The sequence below is a fragment of the Eleginops maclovinus genome, chromosome 17, assembly GCF_036324505.1.
Source record: "Eleginops maclovinus isolate JMC-PN-2008 ecotype Puerto Natales chromosome 17, JC_Emac_rtc_rv5, whole genome shotgun sequence".
NCBI classification, from domain to species: domain Eukaryota; kingdom Metazoa; phylum Chordata; class Actinopteri; order Perciformes; family Eleginopidae; genus Eleginops; species Eleginops maclovinus.
In genome coordinates this window covers 13,740,546-13,764,553 of record NC_086365.1, presented here as the reverse complement: position 1 = coordinate 13,764,553, position 24,008 = coordinate 13,740,546, and the positions used below count along the sequence as shown (strand labels likewise).

The following is a 24,008-nucleotide window of genomic DNA, read 5'->3' as shown; positions in this document are numbered from 1 at the left end:
TGCGTTTTAATTGTCTCTCCATGGGCCTTAATGTCACTAATAATTCTGTCTGCGCCCTGGTTCAATCTTCAGAGGGAAATGAAGGCTACAGCAGAAAGGAAGTGCAACACCGATACAGGAAACAGATAGTGCTTTTGTAGCTACTACCAGTTACCAAAGGGTATCAATGTAAGTTTACAACCCCAGTAGCAGAAATGTTGGACTGTAAACTATTCAATAATGGTGAAAAGAACTAAAAGTTGAAAAGTTGTCTATTTGTACTTTAACGATATAACGTATTTCCAAATAAGGAAACATCCTGTTAATATTACTTGGCAAAGATCCAGAACTAATAATCCTTTACTTGGCGGACTAAATAATTCATTTCCATTGCTTGTTTTGGTTATTAATTTCTAAGAAATACATGGGGGAGAGTATGAGGGCAATTTCAGTTAAGACCAATGTAAACAAATAAACACCAAAATGACCACATAACCACATCATCATTACAGAGGGAACACAGGGGTATTGTTCATTCATACAGACTCTATTATCTTCTCCAGCAATGGTGACATCATTGCAATCTAATAAATGAAACATTGGGTTAGCTTTTACCACAGACACGTTCACAAAACCGCTGCCTTCGAGATGGGGGAACAGGAAGTGGTGAAGTGCTAATCAAATGCAGGGCACTAATGTAACTTCCGGACAAAATTCCAGCCCCGCCCACGTTCAGGTGCAGATAATGCATTAGTGCGAAGCGGAAAATAATAGTTCCTTCATGTCTTTAAGCTGCTGAGTCATATTATATTGCACCTCAAACAACAAATAAATCCAGATTTCGGTTTCTTTACTTCCCCTCCAGACAAAGGAGAGTTAAAGAAGACCCACCGGACATCCGTCCCCTATTTATTCTCCGTAAAAACAAAGCTGTCTCTGCCTGTCTGACGCTTTATTTGACACCATTTGAATTTTTGGGGGAGAAATGATACAGTTTTGACGAACAGAAATCTTGTTTTCTGGCTACATTTTACGGATGAGGTGTTTGGTATGAGGGCACACGCCGTAAGTAAGAGGGTTTGAGCATGCCACATTTTTTTGTAAAACGACTATCCAATATTCCAATTTCTGAATGTTTATCTCCCTTTGGAGGATTCAAGTGATGGAAGAATTGTTATGGGAAATAAAGGATGTCCTGAAAAAGCATTTTTTCTAAGAAATGAAAACACTGCTAGGGATCATCTTGTTTTTAAGGGTGAAATATTTCTGTCTTTGTGCTACCAAAATATTCCCTTTATACATCAATAAAAACTACAGCCCACACAATGCTTCATGCAGGGTATTCATTAAGCAGCACAGAATAACAAACTGCAGTTTCCATTTATGATTCTCACAGTGACGGACTATTTATTTTATTTTTCTTGTCTGTTTTGCATTTATTTCAGAGGCATGTTATAGGTGTACCTGCCGGCGTTGGTTTGAAATTGCTTTTTAATTTCCATATTTTGTTCATGCTTGAGAAGCTGTCTAAATTCAGTCCAAACCTTCCTTTCAAACTGAGAAATTGTAACAAGGAAGGACAATGTTTCAACCAAAAAATAATACAAAAGGAAACCAACAATGTGTTCTCGGCTATATTTTCCTTGTGAAGCTCCATCAGAATAGGTCTTATTTGAATTGATGTGGCTTTACTCATTTTAATGTAGATTTATTCCGAGTTAATTGTGCCATCTGCAGTTGTATTATGCAGGAAAAACTAAATACATCGAATCACCACTGAGTACTGGCAGGCGCTCAATATTGATCATTTGGATTCAGGAATACCTTTTTCTAAAGTCTCTGATAATTATTTTTGAATAATTTGCAACATCCTGAGTAAGTCTTTTGAATACTTGTCAAAAATAAGTTGTTTTTCTCCACGGACACAAACTGACTGTGACCAGAAGAGAGTTTACACAAAGGTTGTAAACAAATATAGTGGATAAAAACAAAGATTAACACAAAACAAACAATTGATTGGGTAGATCAGCCAAACAAGAACATTAAAGGTGCCATAGAAAGCATCTCTCTGGTATTTGAAATTGTTCTCTGATGTGTACAAAGAAGGTATATCACTTTGGTTGATCCAAAAAAAATCCAGATGCGGTTTCACAGGCCCATTTATAACCCTATGATTTGGTCCTAGAATGAAACGAGCTGAATTGCCGTATTTGGGGGCTCATTTAAATAATTATGACGAGCTCTGCTCTGATTGGCTGGTTTAGAAGAAGCAATCCATGGCTGCCTCAGAGCCCACAGAAGTAAGTGAAGATCGCAAAACTTAGAGAGATGAACCATGGAGGCTATTGGCATCCAACCTTACATGTTGGAGCCTTCATCGGAGGAGGAAACCGATGGATTTGAAGAACAGCCAGTTGGTCGGAGATTGGAGAGCAACGTTACGGAGTGGTAAGTGTTAGCGTTAGTGTTTCCAGCAGCTGGCGTATGCAGATGTTGAGGCTGGACAACCGTGTGTGACGTCACACACAGGGATTGTTGTAATTCGCCCGTTTTACCGCTGTGATATGCATATTCACGATTTGCACGTGAAGGAGGAAACAATGGTGTTTTGAGGTTCACGGTATGTCAGTTCATTGTACTGAGCTCTCCTTTTTCAACTATGCTTTCTATTCTATGGTGCCTTTAAAGGAGAAGAAAGGACGATACAGGGTGAATGTCAATGATGTTTTTATCCAGCGCTGTGAGCCATTTACAAAGATGTAGACAGAAGTTTTCATATGAATCATCTTTAAAGGAAATGAGGCTTTAAATGATCAAATTCTGCCTATTAAAATACCAGGAAACTCCTTCTTCCTGCCCTCTCTTGACTACTGGGATGTTTTGCATCCGAACACACTCTATCTTTGCTCGCTGAAAGCAATCTATCATGGAGAATCCTCACCGGCTGCAACCCTCTTGAGGGACCATTTATCTGTATCCTACAGTCAAATGTAGTCATAATTATCCATGTGCAGAACTTTTCCCTGGTATGACTTTATTTATAAATCCATCCTTGGACTGCTGCCCACTCATCTATCCACCTACATGTCACGTAAACATTGCTGCCTCTGTTCCTCGAGCTCCATCCTTCCTCTCTGCATCCCCTCAGTCAGGATGTACAGAATTTGGTGGGAAGGCTTTCTCCTACTCTGCCTCCTCGAACAGAAACACGCTCCAGCAGTACTGAAGCCCTCCACTATGATTCCCCTAGGGGATTTAAACTACTTTAGGAAAATCTACAGAGAGCGTCTGTGGGGGTGTGCACTTGTCCAAAGTTTTAAACTATCACTTTTGCACTTGTGCTCTACTTAGTCTTTGTTTGTATGTCCTCTCTGTTGTGTTGCCGATGTAACTCGACCTGGTCTCTATTGAGGATTATGTAATGAGATTACCTGTGCAGCACCTTGGTGACCCATTGGAGAAAATGTGAAACACACCTCAAAATCCAGATTTGGTTTTGCAGGAACAGAAAGCGATGGAGTGTGGTCAGCAGGAACTGAGATTCAGCACCTGACCTAGAGAACACAACCATGGTCCTAGAATTAGCCCGGAATCCAATCACAAGAGCCCAACAAGGTGGCCTACACCTAAACAAAACCTAGTTTAGGATACTCTACCTTTACATAATTCCATCGAACAAATGTAGGATTAGAACCAAATCAACTTGCAATCAACCCTCAACACTGAAATTGTGATCCTGCATTGAACCCATCCTAATAAAAGAAGCAGTAGGGAGCGATTATATACACAGCAACCAGTGTTGGGGTCTGCTCCCTTGCTTTAGAGCACCTTAGCAGACACTAGGAGGTGAACTGGCACCTCTTAAACAACTCTTAAACTACCAATCCACACTCCATACTTTGTCCGTTTGTTGACTTGAATGGCAACCGTCCTGCCAAAACCATTATGAACTGAGTTACTGCCGTCCAAAAACGCAAGTAAACAGGTGATAACATAACATCAAATCCAAAGGTTCCTCTGAATAAAACATAACTAGCTAACAGTCCTGAGGCAACCAATATACCACAAAGCTCACACCAATGTCAGCTAGCAGGCAAAGCCACCATCTTGCAGACAATAACGACAAAGCTTCAACATAAAAGCAAGTTATAACAGAGGCGACTTTATTGCTGATGCTGGCTTACCATGGATTTTATATTAGCTGTTCCCACCTGAGCCTAATTGGGTACTGACGAGTTGACACTTTTCATAAAGCCTTTGGAATCAGAGCTTTTTAAATGCTTGTTTTTGACAACAAAAACAACCAAGCATGAAAACTCATCACCCTAACATCAGTTGTGATAGTTCCTCTGAGTCATTTCTCTCTTCAGGGAAATGAACAGATTTCAGAGGAAGGCAGGACCGCACCATGCACTGCCTGCAGCCAAACACCTCTCTACTTCCCTCTCTTTTTTCTCTTTCCCCCCGCTCACAGAATCTGTCTGCATCTCTGTGGTTTTTCACAATGCTGCTGATATAGGGTTTTGCATTACGCAATAGTGCTGCCCCTCCCTCCCTCCCTCGCTCCCTCCCTCGCTCCCTCCCTCCCTCCCTCCCTCCCTCCCTCCCTGCCTCTCTCTCTCTCCCTCCCTCACTCGTCCTGATATTAATGACACAGCTATCTGAGGCAGCGGCAGTCCCCCTGCGCTCTCCCTCCTGCAGGCAGTGCTCATACACACACTCACTCTTAAACCAATAGGATCCAGGGCACACTTCTCCATCTGCAGCTCACACACTACTTTTCGCATCCAGACACTTTGAGGTTATTTCAGAGGCAGTTGCGGACACTTCACACACACTTAGAAATGAGGACGGTTGTGCTTTGCATTTATGCCAGCCTCCTGCTTGCAGCCACATTGGTGCCACGCACAAGCCGGGCGGCGGACTTCCCCGTCAACTCACACCAGAGATGGGACACTAGAGGACCTTTTTCTTTGGGATCTGAATCTGGGACTCCAACCTCATGCCCCATTAAACTGAGACCCGCGGGCCAGTGTGGGAGCTCCGGGGCCGGGGCAGAAAATGGGGAGGACTGCCCTTACCAGCTCACCCTGCCTCCCCTCACCATCCAGCTGCCCAAGCAGTTCAGGCTGCTGGAGAAGACGATGAAGGAGCTGCAGAGCTTGAAGGAGGTGGTCAACAAGCTGAAGGGTGGGTGCCAGGAGTGCCGCGGGGCACGGGGGAATGGAGCGTTTGGACATCAGCAAGCGGACCAGGGACAGACGCAGAGGGAAGACCTGACAGGACAGGATGTGCAAGTTGGCACCAGCCAGGAGGAGAGGGGAGATGGTTCTATTTTGGGGAAAAATTCACAGAGCCCAAGCACTATGCAGGAGATGCAGGTAAGAGGCTTAGTTCAGTTTACAGAAAAGAGAATTCCCCACACTTTCAGTTCCTTTGACCAAGGGTTGTACAATATTTTAACAAACCTAGTTTCCAGAAAAGATGCTTGTCCATAAAAGTGAAGTGAATTGTCATTTAAATGAGCATAGTGCTGGTTTTGCCATTGTTCAAACTGTGTAAAATCTCAACACGTTATGTATCAGGTAAATATCATTTCTAGTTCCTCACTGGTAATGCAATAGTGGTACTGCACCAGTTTCTTCATCAACAACCTTGTGAGGACTTACGTGACTCTGACTTAAACAAAGTGACAAAGAAAGCGCTTTGTATGATCAAAGTCATCCTAATTTGCCCAGTCAAATGTGCCCAACCGGAATGCAAACTGGCCAGATGTTGAAAGACCTGTAAAGTCCAGGCTGGCACCGCTCCATCAGGGAAAATTCCTGTTACTGTAAACAGGGTGTGGGACCAGTGGCAGACACCAGCCAAATGGCGGTGATTGTTTTGTAAGTTTGTCTACTCTCCCAGCCCGTTTCTATTCAAAAACCCTAAATGGGGGCTGGTAAAACAATGAATGAGGCTGGTGACAGTAATCCACCTGGTTTGTATTCTGTGCACAGACATAATTTCCTCCCTGCTCTGGCCCCTTCCCAGGTGAAAATGAATAGGATGTCGGCCAGCTTGCGCATCGCCAGGAGCCAGATCACGGCTATGCAGGGTCGCCTGGAGGGGCTCAACCTGCTCAACATGGACAACGTGAAGGCTGAGGTGGACCAGCGGGTGGAGAACATCACTGGAGTGATCAACAAGCTCTGCTCCGGCTGCACTTCCCAGTGTGCAGTTCAGAACACCCCACAGTGTAAGCCCACTTTTTGCTAAGATGAGTTTGGCAGCAGTCGTGGTATTTTTTCTTCACTGCCATTTGAAAGCCCTCTCCATCTTCCCAGCTATTTACTATACATGTATTCTCTTTTGACAGAAAACCTCCTGGGATTTCTATTGTGCTATATTACATTCTGTTCCATCTTTGCTCTTTCAAAAGACGCCTCTGCTCTTTTCATGTATTCCATTTTTTTTTGCATTCTCTGCATGATAAATCTGCCCTCTCTCTTCTCATCTATTTCCCTTCAATGTCCCCACATATGTTGATACTGTATGGTAATGATTCTCCCGCACATGCAGAACCATTTGAGGGTTGCTGTTGTTGTAAGGTGACTTTTCTGGCATTGGATCTATCCAATCAGGCCTGAGTGGACATAGGGACTACAAACAACCCATCTCTGGGTGGTCACCTTCACCCGAGACCTTTTTCTTCGGGGAAATGGGAAGTGAAATCTTCCAGGCTGACGATGACATTGACATGTTGCTCACAGTGGTTTGTTGTGAGCGACATGCTTTTGCTATTATCGGTATGAAGAACGTTGCATAATGTCCACTAGTGTAGAAGAGCGTCGGCTGGCTAAGTGCAGCCATAACAACAATTCTGGAATAGTTTTGGGCTGAGGTCATGTTGAGTGGAGCAATATGACTACGAGGGTCAAAGTGAGTATTAAAATGACCGCTTATATAACTATTTCAAGTGCCTTCACAGTGCAATACCCTCCATAAGGGAGACAGACACTTGGCGCCTACGTTACTACATACTGTAATGTGAATGTTTCTCCAGGAAGTCAGAGATTAGTACAGCCTCATTATGGAGACTTTTAAAAACTTAGTAGTAGGGATTGCAAACTAGCCCCCTTTGCATCGATGTAAAAAGCTTATTTGGAAGAAAGAGCCGTTGAAATGCCGGCCTCTTTTCAGGCTAAATAATATCCCGATATTGCATGAGTGAATGTGACATTATATTGGGGGGGCTTTTATGTGGAAAACAGATGTGAGCTTATTTATAAGTAGATTAGCTGGGGCAGTGGTGTGAAGGGAATCCCAGATTTCTCTCTTCTTCTGCGTTTTTCTTCCTCCCTAAATGTGCTCCTTTCTCCTTGAATCCCGTCCTCCTTCACTCATACATTTATTCTTGTCTATCCGCTCTTCATCGCTCCATTTCCCCTTCATATCTCCGCTCTTTTTAACTTCTTCTTTTGACACAACTTTCCCCGACTCCCTCTCTCTTTAATCCCCTTTTCCCGGTGCCCTACCCCTCCTCTCTCTTCCTCTGGAGGTCATGCTCTTGAGTGCTCATTCCTGCATAAAAACAACTAGCTCTCATTATCTCTTGACAACACCACAAGAAGTTATGTGGGCGGCTTTCCCAACATTAGTCACGGATCGCACCCAGGGTCAGTAACACTTGTTTTTGAACATCAATCTGTCATGTTTAACTCGAGATCCGGCAATTTATGCAACAGCAAGTTAGGAGATCATGCTCGATGGTGTCTGAAGTGGATCCAAAGAAGCAGACGGAAAACAGCTGTCATTACCAGGGAAATTAATGTAATACTTCTGCAGTTTCACAACACGAGTATAAATATTGGCTCTTTGACTCGGGTGATATGTCTTCTTCAAAAAGACACAATCTGATCTTAACCTTTCAGATATCATAACAAGTGTGAAAAACAAACCCACACAAGATGAATTAGAATGCCCTCTACTTGGTATGAACCCTACGTTTCCCAGTTGTTTATCGTAGTGCTTAGTGAGGCAATTCCTGGCTAAATAGTTCCCCTGCCTCCTGAATAAACTATATATACAGCTGCCAAATTGCACCTCCATTTTTACATGAATCAAATTTAAATTCTGTTTTCATCCGAAGCGATACGAGCGAGCAGACATAAGATGCCTTCGTCTGCAGATTATATCGATTCAAGGAGACGTCATGACAGGCAGATGTGGATTTTTGTATCAAGTTAGGAGCTGAATTGATGGATCTATATGGCAGGGCAAATGTTAAACACATATAAAAAGGGGTTTATATTCAGACTCACTGGCACAGCTCTACACTATACAGTTCAAACAACATCTTTACTCTGTAGGTTTGAAAAGAAATGTGTTTCTATCTTTTTTTGTTTCCCTTTATCCAAGCTACTTTGTTCCAAGCTCAAAAGGAGAGCAGCTGATGAGGAGCAAGCAGCTAATAACCTTAACCCTAATAAAAAACTGGCACTTAAGGCCAATGTAGAATTGCCGTTTCACCATCAAGCGACAGTACGTTTGTCAAGATGCTTTTATCACTCAATGCTGCAAGCGTTTCTTTCACCCTGTTTGCCAATTCCCATCCCTGCTTCAAGCACTAATCTTCCCTTTCACTGCTGTAAGACGTATTAAGGCCTTGAGGTGAACGGGTAGCAATTCATGTTACTGTTTGGCTACATTTACTCAATTATGGACAGAGAATGGATGCTCAGTTTACTGCTTGTGTGCGATGTGGCGACACATAGCTTCCTAAAAGGAAGGGTGTTGCTTTTTGATTCGTGTCAAAACAGACAGTTCTACTTTTTGTGGCGAAAGATTATACTATCACTTTGGAGACACATTTCCTTCCATTAGAGGTACTAATCTAAACTGAATACGGGTTGTCACAGAGCCTGCTTCCTTGATAACAGGGTTGTCTTCCTTTCATGCCAATCCTTTACCAGCGGGGTTGGGCAACAATTGGTCTAAAAAGCATCAATACTTTGGACGTTTCTTAGATATCAGTCAAAGCAAACATTTGGACACCAGGACGTGGCTGATATTGGAGTTATTTAGGTCAGGCACAGTGCCAGAAGTAGTCAGATGTGATGGCTTTTCTGCCCATGAATGCTGGCTGTAGACAGATGGTGACAAATAGGGATGTGAAGTGGAGAAACTACGCTCACTTAAAGTGAAGGAGACACTGGAAGAATTTATAGCACAACACTTTGAATGCAAAGTGCAGCGAGAGCCGTTAACGTGACAAGGATACATTTTTCAAACATCATGCTCCCAGATTGCGTGATCTACAATCCTGCAGCCATTTTGCACACAAAGTTCTCTGCACATGTTGACAGGAAAATGTAGAAGATGGGGACAGAGATAAAGCAACCAAAGGACATGAATGGTGCTTTTATTTTGCACCATACTCACAAAAAACGTAGAAAACACAAACCGTACCTTGCTTCCATTTGTAGACCTTTCCTTCTTGTGCGTCAAGAAACCTGCGCTATCGGTTTGGAACTGTTCTACACTTGTTCTTTATAATCTACCATGCCATTTAACAGATTTAACAGAATGACAAATCCGTATCAGCAGTGCACTGCGTCACTCAGTCGGGGTCCACATGCTGCCTGCCCAATGTCAAGATGATTTAGGCCCCAGGTGCCAAACGTGCAGGGAGGGGGTACGCCTCTCTAATCCAGTTTTACACTTTCCCACGTTTTGACAAGTCTGTTCCTTTCAATTCCCAAATGCTAACTGACAGGGGCCTTTGGATCTCGCTTTTGGGTGGGGTCAGCGGCCCGCAGTGCGACACAGGGGCCGGGAGCAAGAGTTAAGAGAAACAAGTGGGAAGATATTTTAGAGAAATTGTGGGAAGAAATCTCAGAAAGTGGCACAGTTGTCTGAAATGTCCTGCGGTGCAACACGGGAGCAGGTACTTTCATCTTCTAACCGTGGCCCCTGTTCTTTCCTTTACTTACTTTTATGTTGGAGTCCTGAATGTGATTTCCAGAAGGGACATCATGGTGAGGTTACGCAAGAGTGTTCTCAAATGCTTACAGAAAGATAGTTCTCAGTTTTATGCTTGACGACTTGATGAACTTAAGCCTGATCTGCACAAGGCGTGGTCTGGTTAGAGGTTGGAATAGTCTTCCCCCGGAAATTACACAAGGCGTGGTCTGGTTAGAGGTTGGAATAGTCTTCCCCGGAAATTAATGCCGGAATGAGAACTTCCACAACAGTTAAAGCTGGATTTCCTTCTGACTTATCACATGTTCTTTTCTTTTCTTGAAGGATAAATGCCAGAGCAATATTTAATATCATCCAGTCACATCTCCTTAAAACCACCTCTCCACCATTCATCATTTCTCTCTCTATCCAAGCAGTCATCATGGCCCCTCGGGACTGTTCGGACTACAATGTGCTGGAGGCGAGGAAGAACGGTGTGTACCCCGTGACCCTTGATCCCCGCAATGGCACGATCGACGTCTTCTGTGACATGGAGTCGTATGGGGGCGGATGGACCGTGATACAGCAACGGCTCGATGGGTCTGTCAGCTTCAACCGCACCTGGGCCGAGTATAAGAAAGGCTTCGGGAACCTCAGGTAATTTCCTACTCTCCTGTTAAAAAAGGTAAAGTAAGGTCGGGGGAAAACATTTGCACGGAAGCCAAATGTCAGATGTGGCTAAGAGGCTGAAAAAGACAACCAGTTATATCAAACTTTTTTAGGGTTTTTGTCCTTAAAATCGAAAGTCTTTTTTTTTTAAAGGAAAAAAGGTACATTTCTTGCAGCACGATATGATGTTTAAATATCACATTGATGTAAGAAGGTAGGGTTCAATTAAACAACGGAAAAGGCTAATATGCAGACATTTTGTGGGCCGCCGACCCATAGGGCAGTTGGGCAAACATGTCCTAAGAAAGAAATCCCAATTATGTCATGTTGTTATTTGTCTCTGGTGAGTTTTCCAACTTAACAGACCCTAATATGCATTTGGGGGGTTTCCCTTTCCTGTAGTTTGTTATATGGGTGCATGTAAATGGTCTGCAAGGCTAAGATTCAATAAAAACAATTAAAAACTCATGAATGAATTGTTGGAATCATAAGGTAAACCCCTTAGTTGTAGCAAAAAGCTTTCACCAATCCAACAACTGTAGGCCAGGGTTATCATGCTCTCAGCCTCGCCTAAATGTAATCCTACTCTCTGCTCAGGTAATCGATTGGTGAACCACGATGTTACAATTCTTCTATATCAAATATAAATAAAAACAAATGACTAGAGTAGCGCTGACCCCTTTTAACAGAATGCAATTAATAATTTAAGACTTAGAAAAATGGATTAAGATGGGAAATAGCTTCCAGTGAAAATGGAGCGAAGCAGCCTTTCGTTTTAACGCCTCTTCTATAACTAGATTCATATTTCAGGCCATGTTCTCCCCTCTGTTCCTGAAGGCAGGAGTTGTATATGATAACCAGGCGTACGGATGTAGAATAACCTCCCACTGAAAGAATAATGTCTCCTCTCAACCCGCTCGTGCCGTCACACTCCTCTGCCCTTGCATCTCCTCCTCCCCTCTGTCGTTAACTTAAATCATTTTGAGAAGCTTTCCAATCAAGTGTACACCGATATGCGCCTTTTCATAATCTCTCATTTTTTTTTAACTTTGTCCTTTCTCCTCTCATCTGTACTCACCCTCTTCTGTAGAGGTGAGTTCTGGCTGGGCAATGACCATATCCACTCGATGACAAAAGCCAAAGACATGGTTCTGCGCATTGAGCTGGAAGACTTCGAGGGAGTGCGGGAGTACGCCAAGTACGACCAGTTCTATGTGGCCAATGAATTCCTTCGCTACCGACTGTCTGTCAGTGGATACAGGTACAATTTTAGATTCTGTGCTTGCACACGTGATAAAATATTCATAAAGACGGACTAAATCTTATATAAGTATTGATGTTTCTTGCAGTGGGTCAGCCGGGAACGCCATCAGTTTCAACAAGCACTTCAACCACGACCAGAAGTTCTTCTCGACGCCCGACCGCGACAATGACATGTACCCCTCCGGAAACTGCGGAGCCTACTATAGCTCCGGATGGTGGTTCGACGCCTGCATGTCCGCCAACCTCAACGGGAAGTACTATCACAAGAGGTACAAGGGAGTCAGGAACGGGATCTTCTGGGGAACGTGGCACAACATGTCCACAGAGTACTACCCAACCAACTACAGGCAGGCCTTCAAAACCGTCAAGATGTTGATAAGGCCCAAGAACTACGCTCCTTAAGCGGACAGGTAAATATCAGTATAGAAAGACGGAGAACAGAAGGAAAAACACAAACCATTGGTCATGCATTTGCTCACTTAACTCATGCATACACAGAAAAACACAATTTTGAAAGTAAATGCAAAAAATGATAACTGTGCCATTACTTTTCTCCACTGCAGAGTGCAGCTGTCAAAAAAAGTTGGATTCGAACGATGATACTAAAGGACAATGGACTATGAACGGTGATAAAAATAACACACACATGCAGTGTAAAGGCCAGCCTCCAACAGTGGCCATAATATTCTACGATGGGTTAAAATGGGAGATTTTTCACAGTTTGTCTTTCTGACATTTCTCCACTTTCTGCCCCCCCCCCCTGCTATAAAACCAGCTGAGACACGGCACAGCACACAGCAGTAGTAAAAACTAATGAGCTATCATTTTCTCCTGCTCAAAATGGTTTCATAATTAACAGCAGCCACTCGAGTGAGGTATATGAGAGCTGATGATACAGTTTTTAGTGGCTCTGAAATTCATTGTGAAAGACTTCACGCCAGGGGTCAGAGTCAAAATGTTTAAAAAAACAACTACAGGAAGTGATATACGACGCGTTTTTGGGTAGCGGTGCACAATTAATAGCTTCTGTGTCGTTCGTTTAATTACACTGGGACACTTTGCTAATGTATCATCATCCTATACAGTATAAAACCTCCAAGGATAAATATGAACCCTGAAATACAACTCTATTGGATCGTTCCCAACTTCATTCTGCATTATTGATGCTCCATTAAATTTTTCTTGACAGCAGCCCCGGAGCAGGACACTGCTGCAAAAATAACCTGTTCCTATTGTACTCCACCATTATCTCTGGGTGCACTGAACTATCTCTAGATGCCATGCACCAGTTTTCATGTGTAAAAAAAAGAACCCTCCCTGTAGCATCACTTGTACAATACTGCCGCCTAACGTTAGAGCTCTGTAAAGCACCATTTAATCCATTCGATGCGCACTGTGAATGGGAAGGATGGGGGAAGAAACTTTAAGGATGTGTACAGTATTTATTTTATTTTGTGAGGTATGACAGCTTTTATACAATACATAGGTCACACAGGACAGGTCTAATGATTGTCGAGCAATGATAAAGACTGTGCAGTATTGGGACCATTCATAGTAAATATGTGTGTATTTGGAGCTTTGTGTGTGTGTACGATATTGATCTTTTTCTATCATTCATATTCAACCGTCATGCCAAAAGATTATGCACTTTTTTATATCAAAAAACGAATAAAGTTCTAACTTCATGGCCGTGTACATTTCAGTGTTTGGTAATCCTGTTGAAAGCATTTGAGAAATCCTTTAAAGTGCTGGCTTTTTGACGCCTGTTATGCTGCATGCCCATGATGAATGGGTTAATGAGGTGTTGACTCATTGAAGTGACTCAATAAAAGAGGGAGTACATATCAGTCATCGCAGAAAAAAATCACACTGTGGGCCTGTGACTTTAATGTCTGTTTACTGTATGTGACCATCAAGTTAATAAAAAATGATTGTGCTCATCCACACGATGAATTCAATTCCAAGTATTTACTTTCCTTTAATCATTATGTTTAACGTCGTATGGCCCGCAAATCCACGAACAGTACCGAGATATATTTTAAAGCTGATCTATCAGGGGAAAAAGTAAACACAGATCATTGCCAGAGCAGATTAAGTACTCAGATCCTGTACTTACGTGAAAGTTGAAATACTATGGTGTTAAAATACTCCATTACAAGTATCCCGACTTCACAATGTGACCAAAGTAATAAATCAAAACAAGTATAGGCATCAAGTTGTAATTAAAGTACAAAAAAGTACTCATTCTGCACAACGGCCCATTTCAGTAACGTAAAGTCCAGAAATATTATCAACTAAATGTACCAAAGTATCAAAAGTAAAAGTATGCAGAAGTAAGACACTTCCCAGTACTTTTGTGTACAAGCCTTTCAAAGTTAAGGTTTGTCATGTGGAGCACATTTTAAAAGACTTAGTTTGTATTGTGTGTTCATATGTTAAAAGTAACTAGTAACTAAGAGTGTAAAACAAACGTAGTATAATAAAAAACACAATATTTACCTCTGGTTTGTGGCCGAGCAGAAGTATAAAGTAGCATTAAATGGAAATACTCAAGTTAAGTAAAACAATATGCTTATAATATAGTGTTTGTCTTTCATGTACAACCTCTAAAATGCTTTCAAAAGTATGACTATAAATCATCATGTGTTAGTCTTACCTCATCAAGGCACTGGAAAGCAGAGGTAGCAGTAACATCAATAATAGCAAGGGGGGGGTCCTCTGGGGGTGAAGCATCAGGTGTAAGGGCCACCAGACGGATATCCTCCTCCTCCTCTTCCTCCTCCTCCTCTTCCACTTTCCCTTCTTCTCCACTGGGATTCATGCAATCCTGTTGCTCCTCTGATAGACTCACTAATGCAAAACAACATACAGGTAGACACAGTCCATCAATCAGTCTATTTATAGGTATTCATAGAGTGAGAAAGCATGGGGAATAAGAGCAATGCTTTTATGAAACAGGATATAGTGGAAGGATAAAAACGTCAGCAATAGCTATATGCTATGCAGGATGGGTAACTCTTGCTGTTCTTCATCCTAAATGACTCTGTAATTTCCCCAGAGTTGAGTTACCCCCAAAAACCAATAGAAGGGTCAGAGAGGTGTTGCAAAAAACTGTCTATAGGCTACCAACAAACCGGATATGCAAGAGCTCTTTAAAGCACAGGCTCAATATCCATAGCTGACTTTAAAGGGAGTTGTCTCGTGATCAACTACAAATAAATAATGACAATATGTCGATTAAGTCTATGCAAGGTGGATAGGGACAGTATCACCTAAATATGTAAACAGTGCGCTTTTATTTTGAAGGAATCGAAACAAAGTTAGTTTGTACTTTTCTGACTAAAACACTCAGCGACCAAAACATAAACGTCCCTTTCTTCAGCTTAATCACTACAATTAAAACACTCCTTTGTTCTAAAGGTAAAAAGGCTCCAGGTTGAAGTGTAACCTTACTGTTTATGCTAATTTATTTAGCTACAACATAAGCTAAGCGTTAGCTAACAGTACAGGTGGTTCATGTTCGTGTCGGGGTTTGTTTGCTAAAGAAAGAAACAGATACTTTTGCAAAAGTCTTACTTATAAAGGTCTTCACTCCTCGCACCCGTCTTGAAAACACCGTCCTTTTGTGTCATACAACTACAAAACCGTACGCCTTTAACAGTTTAAATAACGATAGCAAAACTCAATCACAGTTTTCTCTCAGGTTAAACGCTGTGTTCTGGTTACTATAGTAACGACGTCATGCGTCACTAATCACGTTAGTTCACGCGCTTTATTTTCACCACGCTTCTTTATATCCAAGCTCCTGTATGCTTAGCGTTTTCTCCTAAAAGTTAACATTTGATTATATTCAAAGATGTAAAAGTGTAATGAACACATATACTCATATGTAACACTTGCAGTGAGAGTCCAGCAGATGGCGGTAAATACTAGGGCTAATTTACTGTGGTCCCCAATCACAGCATCAACATTGCCAACAGAGAGCAGCTCCAAAATCCAGCTGACTGTACACTGAGTGGAAACAGTATGCTACTAAAACAGATCTGGAACCAACGGATTTCTAAGGTGATGGTGATGGTGCACTACTGCTTTTCTCCTGCTTCTTTCAAATTCCCACAGTGCACTCTGGGAGTTGGCATGCCCAATTACTCACTCCCTCCAACAGCTGCAAGGATGTGTTATCTATCTCTGCAATGCATCTGTCTGAATGCCAATATGTTGGTGTGCTTACAATATGTATGAAAGAGACGGAGATCCCTTTCTGACAACAAAAGGTAGACATGATATAACTTCTAAAAATGCTGGGTCCACCAACCAAGAAACACCCCTAACCCCTTGCCTCTTTAATAGTACGGTCAGCCTTGAATCTCTGTCAGTGATGAACTGTGTGAGGCAGTTTTAGACTGTGTTTTCCTACTTGGTATGTTCTTGATTTACCTTAGGTTTTCTGGCTGTCGCACAAATAACCCTCCTCTTGAAAGGCTGTTTTCACTGCACTTGTTTCCTGTGCACAAATATATTCTCAAAACCATATGGCTTAGCACATGGTACAGGTTTGTGCATGTATTATGCTGTGAGTGTATGTGCCCTAGAAGGAGAGGCATGTATTCACACACACACTATTGTGGAAAAACGTATATGTATGAACACATATGCACAAAACCTTTCTGAATTGAACTGGCTTCATTACAGAAATGCCTTTGTCTATGCAAAAACTGCCAATCACTTTAATGATACCTGACCAAATGAATGAAAACACCCTTGCAATTGAGTTGTTTTAGCTGAGAATGTGTGCATTTATTTGATATAGAAGGTCAACAAAAAGAGTCACTCATTATCCGTGGTTTGGCTTGGTATATATAGTTAAGTATAAAGAACACATTTGAATGAACAACTAAATCACCCTCCACAATTTTAAAGGTGTCTTTTTAAACATGTACTCATAATTTGTATTTAAATCTTACCCTCCAATTAATGTTGTTGATTAAGTCTCCGTTATTTCACTACCCTTTGTTAAAGCGGTTAAATCACCCAGTGCTTTTAGATGAATGTTTTTCATGGAAGCTTGGTTTCCAAATTGACCTTGAATCCTCTCCAACTGTCTGGTTATGCTCAGTAATGAATCCTGGCAGACTCCTGTTTATATTGTAAAATGGAAATATACCCCTTCTAGTGCGCCTTGTGTTACCATTTTTGGCATAACAACAGCAAAACATAACCTCAAGTTTTATAGCTACTTAAAGGGAGACTAACAACGCTGCAAAGGTACATGGGAATAATACAGGATCCCGGGAAGTTTCAGAATGATTGCTTCATGTTAGTGTTTGTTGCTGAATCAGTTATTGACGTACATAAACCATACCATTATAAAGTTATTGTGCATATTTTGCCCATGCTGCTCTACCCTTTCATCTCAGTCAACATGATAAAACCTGCTGACTCTATAAAACCGTTTCCCCTCAACGATCAATCTTCCCCTCAACCCAACCAAAATTGCTGACTTGAGATTTAACAAGTTCTGAGTAATGACTGCTTGTTCTAACAATCCGCAACAGATGTTGATGATGCACGTTGAGTCAGTCACCAGGGGCAAAGACCGGGATTGTAGGCTACATTGTTTTTGCTCTTGTTCTTTCTAGCCATGATAGCGGAATTGCTCAATAGGGGCTAAATGTTGGCGTCGTACACACAATCATGACCCTCAGGATAAATTGTAAAAAAGCTTTTGGGACTTTGCCATAAAACCAAAGTCTTAACCTGTCCAAAAAATGTAGTTTATAGTTAAATACCTACTTAAAAATGACACATCAGCTAGTTGTACTTTGTGCTGAGTATGCTAACTGCATGTTAGCATAACGATTGCTGTAATGTTAGCGCTAAGCCTTCAGCTTTAAGCTCAAAGTATTTTATGGCTGTATCTTAATACATCACATGGAACATTTTTAAGACTTTAATGCCAAACCTAAAGATGGATTCTAATCAAACCAATAAGAATTTAGACCAGTTCCCAGGTTGATTTCTGTAGAATGTGGCCCAAAATGTTTTTTTCCACTTGTACCGTCCACAAGTTCCCCCTTGCCCCATAGCATATTTTAGAAATTTGAAACTTCAGGAAAGCTTTCCAAAAACAAAACCTTCAGTCATTGTAAAATTTGTGTAGAATACATATACTCAATAATTGTTGGTAGTTTGAAATACAGAAGTCTCTTACAATTGTGGACTACAGTGAACACTTTTTTTGGGGGGCTGCATGAGGATTATTGGCTGGGCAAAACCCTCCATGAGCCAGCCCCAAAAAACCACAAGCATGCCTGTGTAGACTGTCCCTGAAAATTTAGCAGATTTATAGCCAAACAGTAGTGTATGTATATTTAAAAGGGCTAACCTCTGCTGCTACTCCCCTTTTTTGAACTCTTTATGAGAGCAGGTCAGGAACCACGGTAACTATGGGTTTTACACTTTATGTACACAGTCTACGGTGTCACATTGTGTGGGGGCATGTGCTGATTGTGTTTCACTTCGCCATGCACACAGGTCTACATACAGCTGCATTGTAGTCACAACAAACCTCTCTTTCATGTGTAGCTAAGTGTCCCTAATTAACACACACACACGCACACACACACACACACACACACACACACACACACACACACGCTTTTTCCATGCACAAAACCTGCTGTTACAAAATCTCTTGTCAAAGACTTTGTCCTTCAGACGAGGCGTCTGGAGACAGTTTATAAACAGATGTTTAAAGTCCCTTAAAACCTAGTAAACCTGCTTTTTATTGAAGTAAAATCTTTTGTACAATTCTAAAAGTGCACCAGAGTCCCTGTTAGAAACCTTTACCTTGTTATTCAAAGAGACAAGAGACTTCCATTATGAAATTTCACCAAAAGGATTGAAACATGACACCTGATCCAACTCCTTCTTTTTCACAAACCGGAATTTAGAGGAACACCTAAATCATACAGACATACTTTTGGCAAACTGTGAGTCTGATGTCATGCTTCAGCTCTCTGTGTAGAATCCAGGGTATTGTTTCTCAGTGTGTGAGTGGGCAGACTCACCACTGTCCATAGTTCTCCGATCATTGTTTCAAACAATCGTCCAATAAAACCATGCATGTCAGCCCGCAACAGCTGTTCACATTTACTAAAGAATACACTGTCATTAGGAATAATCTCTTCGAGGACTGTTATTAATAACTTGAAGCTTTAGAACAATAATTTAAGTATCTGTTGAAATTAAATCCATCATATTTGACTTTGTTACGTCATATTTTTTAGTCTGGCATCAGAACGTATCTGGAAAATTCTGCATCATGGGACTTTTTTTCATCATATAATGCCTCTTGTTGTGGCAAATCTTTAAAAATAAATGTATATAATATTGTTTTGCATCACATCACACAGATACACATTTGATATTTGCACTATATATTCCTTTACTACGTGATACCATGCAGGTTGTTCTTGATCCTTACATTAAAAGGTTATTACATTCACAACCTGCTGTTTCTTTTAGTAGGATGCTTTTCCTTTCATAAGACCTGGTCTAAATATTGTGTGTGTGTGTGTGTGTGTGTGTGTGTGTGTGTGTGTGTGTGTGTGTGTGTGTGTGTGTGTGTGTGTGTGTGTGTGTGTGTGTGTGTGTGTGTGTGTCATGTATACAGGGGCACGTTCTTTTGGCGTTAGCTCCTTTTGGTCTTTGATTGTTTTAATTTGTCGGTGCAGGCTGATTTAATGAAGTAATGTTTTCTTACATTTGCTCATTCAGGACGTCAGGAAGAAAATATGTTAGTTTTACGGCATTTTAATGTTTTTCTTCTGCAGTCCTAAAAAGGGAAAACATGAGGTTTGACAGATAAAGCCAAGTTCGTTCCCTATGTTGTGCTCATGCTCAGGTTCATATCAGTATGTAGTGTCTCTCCTGGGACATGTCTCCATGCTTTAATGTTCAAAAAGCTCTTTATTTTTCTCATACTACCTCTTTTCACCCTCTGTCTGAAACCAGAGCCCCGTCTGCTCTGATTGGTTAGCTAGGAGGCATTTGAGGTAGTTACTGATCTAACTTTGTCCATGTTATCATCAGTCGGTATATTTGCCCTGAAATGAGAATGAAACCATTTTAAAACGCCTTTCCTTCTTTTTCTTCCTTTGATGTGGTCTTTCTTGTCTTATTACAGAGACCCTGTTCCCAACAAGACCCTTAAGGGAAGTACTTGTGGTGGCTCTCATGTAACAAGTAACTGGCTGATGTCCAATAAAACACAAACAAATTGCAAACGTGCATACTGTATGTACCGTGAACTAAACTGAGGAGCCACTCTGCTTTTTAAAATACAAGATTATTTTTATTATCTTCACAGTGTGTGTGTCTCCAAAATCAATGCTTCTTCTGCCAAACAAATTTCACATAATTAAGTTTCACAGACTTGTAACAATGACTGTATTTGTATGAATCCTAGATCCTGGAGAGAACCTGTGGAAAAACGTTCCTCAAAAGTGAATAACAAATCTGTTTGGCAGTGTAGCTCCACGCCAAATGAAAGGCGGTATCAATTTAACCAAATGCTTTTCACCTTAAGTACCCAGTCTAATTACAGTTTTCTGGCACCTACTGAATCACTGTCTTTGTTCAAATGGACTTCATATTGCAACCAGTTAAACAAATCGAGCCACGAGTGATAAAAAAAAGTGGATTAAATCCCAAGGGAGAATACAACAAGAGAGAAAACACTATTTTTATAGATTAAATTACAGAGATAAAACCCTGCTGGTAACTTTAAAAGTGTGTTAGTGTCAGCTAATTTATTCCAGGGATGTGACCCTGCAGGACCCCTAATGTGGGATTTATCTGAGGACAGCTAACAAACGTCCAGAAGGATTAGAGTAAGAGTAGAGTTTCATTCCCAAACTTTATCTTTATAGAGAGGAGATACTTCCTGGGTGTAAGGTCACCATTTCTTCCAAATAGCATCACACCAGACGATTACTACCATATGTACATGGGCTGATTTAACCAATACATCCACAGAAGGATGCTCCAGGGTGAAGATGACAATAGGTTTTTATGTATGTAATCCTCCCCCTTATCAATTTCACTCACTTCTGAAAAATAGATTTAAGTAAATACAACCAATTTGGGATTTGTAAGTGTGAACTAGGTTTTTTTTTTCACACTACAATATATTTTTAAACGCAAGCATAGGAGGAATGAAAAAACAGGGTTATGAGGGATATTTGAAAATGTATTCTATTACAACCTGATCTTATCTGTAATGGAGTGTTACCTGATTACTTTGCGTTACTCTTTGATTACTTTGATATCAAACGCAATGCCAATAAATAGTGAACATATATGAATAGGATGTTTTCTAAGTGTATCATGTCAGAAAACAGAACGATGGGAACTTAGATTACATTTGTTTGTGAGGGAACACAATTATGTTTGTGTATCCTGATTACGTAATCCCGTTACATGTAATCCGTTACTCCACAAGCCTTTAAAAACTGTGAATCTGTTTCAGAATAAGAACTGTTTGTTGTTTTTTTGTTTTTACATGTCTGGAGTATAATACAGGATATATTATCAAACACAACAGACAGCCAGGAACAAAAGTTATGGGAAAGCAGAGACATGAATGCATGCATGTTACATCACGTCAGAGGAGATTGAATTGCCAGCAAACATCTTTAGCTGACCCATCCTTGAGGGTATTAACCTCCTTTATAGTTAACACTGGAATGTCTGGTGAGAGGGGAAAGAAAGAGAGACAGACTGAGAGAAAGGAAAGCTATTATGTGTGTCTGTGCAGTGTAAGTCGGTTTCTCTGAGTTGCTCGTAGCCTCTTGAGATGGATGGAAACCATTCTTTTCATCTGTGGACCAGATCTCAAGGAAAGCCTTTCATTTACATACATGTTCCCTTTACGACTGTGTGTGTGTGTGTGTGTGTGTGCGTGCGTGCGTGTGTCTTCCGGGAGGCCGCTTGGCTTCCTTCCCTTTCAGCCCAAAAACAGTCCACAGACGGCCACATCCTTGGAAAGCGTCGCCCTCCCTGGTTAAGATGGTGAAGTAAGATGGAATCTTCCACAACGTTAAATCATCTCTGACTTTCTGCCCTTAAATTGTATTTATTTCCACCATATATTTGATCGTTTGTTACATCCCACTGTGTCTGGGAATATATCACTTTTCCCCATCATGGCTCATTCCCTCTGTCGCTCTTTTTAACTTGCACAAACACACACACTCGTCAACACTAATCAATGATAACAACCAGATCTCTGAGGGAAAATCTGACAGTTTCTAATTCTGGAACAGCTATATTAGGCTAAAACTTAAAAAAATGGTGTTGTCTGGAGTTTCCCATTGGAAAAATAATGTTCAGTATAAGTCTATTTGGCAACACAGTGATGCAGTAGTGGCTCGTATTAAAGATAATATCTGTTACTAAGTTTTTCAGTAGAGGGAAACATAATAGCTGGGGTTTTTTTTAAGGTGCATTACTGATTTTTGGCCACTTTGGCAGAAGAAACAACACGTACACACTACAATGAGATATTATTATCTTTTATCATAAATCTTTCCTGATATGATATGAAAAGTGCCGTTTCAGTGTCTGAACGTCCAAACGATACGCGGCTTTGACAAATTGGTACAATATTTACTGTGCGGTGAAAGAATCGGTTAAAATTCCTGGTCACTCTGGTAAACATTTAAGAGTATATGAGATGTAGTTAGTGAAACGGCTAAACTTCATACTTTTCTTTCCAGTATATCATGGTCTGTATCTTTGTACGGCTGTCAGCCCTGCTGCACTGCACTTTTCTGCCACCTGGGGGCAGCAGAAACAGCATTTAATCACTACTGTCACATATTATCACCTTTGAGGTTTGTATAGCGATTTTGTTAAAATGCTTTTTTTCTTTTTTGTCTCTTTCACTTTCCCAACCTAAATTCAACCAACCAATACCATTTATTTGGCCTCCGAAAAACCCCAAACTACTACTTTGCTTTGTTTCATATTCTATTTTACTGCCTGTTCAAACCACAGAGACAGACTATAATTTTCCATGAATGCTGGTGCCATCTTGAAGAAGGCACAGCTCATTTCTATTGCATGATATGCTCTATCCACAACTGAATTTTACGTGTTTTTTTTCCTGACTGTGGTCAGCAACGGCCTGAAGCTGTTTCTAAGTAGTTTCGAGGCTTTTCTGTTTCGGTCCTCTGGAAGAAGCCTACACCCCAAAACCAAAATTACAGAGTAAGAGCTCAAACAGAGAGCGAGGGAGAGTTTATACAACTACAATGATACAAACAGCGGACCTTCAAAGGAAAGTTAAGCTCATTTAAACTTCTCAACTTCATAAAAACACATTTGTGTACACTTTCACAGAGACGCTGGGTTTACTGAAAGAGGTCATGACACACTGTCTCTGTGTCTGGGTTTCAATTATACCTTTACAGTTTTGTCCCTAGAAACCGACCCCCCACATAGACAAAGTCCTCACGCAGTTACACCCATTCCTAAATCCTCCCGGCTCCAGTGTTAATGGCCAGTTTAGCGAGGTCCTCAAACCTTTCCATGGTGAAATGAATTGATGATGACAGAACTGCCACTGGATGAGTTAAACCAGACGTTGAGAACAACAGAAACGCTCGTGAGCAAGTCAACAAGTTAACACACGTGAAGGTGAGCAAGGATGAGAAGATGCTGATGTCATGGTGAAGATATGCAGCTCCGGGGTCAGCTACAGGCTCTCTTGTTTACCTTTGAACCCTCATTTATATGTGTCTGCCAGTGTTTGAGCATGTGTGGTGTGATTCACCATGCATGTACAAAAAATGCAAGCATGTTTAGATTCATGGATTTTTGTTCCAAAGCATTGTGGACATTTCCTTTGAAGCAGTACACAATGTGAGAGGCAATTGCAGCATGGCCTAATTATAAATTTAGAACTCCTATTTTTGATTAAAAATACGCAACATATTCCACTTCTTTATCAATAAAATGTCTGTACTTATATGTGGTTGTATACACAGAGTACCACTTTGCTTTGCTTAAGATGTATGGCTTTGGTTTTGCAGAGATGTGCATAGCAACGAGTGCCATTGGTTTCAACTGACACTTCCTTTCTTGTA

At 41.1% G+C, this 24,008-nt stretch overlaps 1 protein-coding gene across 1 annotated transcript; it reads left to right on the top strand.

Annotated features, from left to right (window-relative positions):
- The first annotated feature begins 4,641 nt into the window (after positions 1–4,641).
- Positions 4,642–13,823, top strand: fgl2a (fibrinogen-like 2a). Its single transcript, XM_063905666.1, has 6 exons — positions 4,642–5,360; positions 6,016–6,220; positions 10,362–10,581; positions 11,684–11,854; positions 11,943–12,266; positions 12,420–13,823. Exons 1-5 carry the CDS (start codon positions 4,824–4,826, stop codon positions 12,256–12,258), a joined length of 1,449 nt encoding a protein of 482 aa, XP_063761736.1. The 5' UTR covers positions 4,642–4,823; the 3' UTR covers positions 12,259–12,266; positions 12,420–13,823.
- The last annotated feature ends 10,185 nt before the right edge of the window (positions 13,824–24,008 follow it).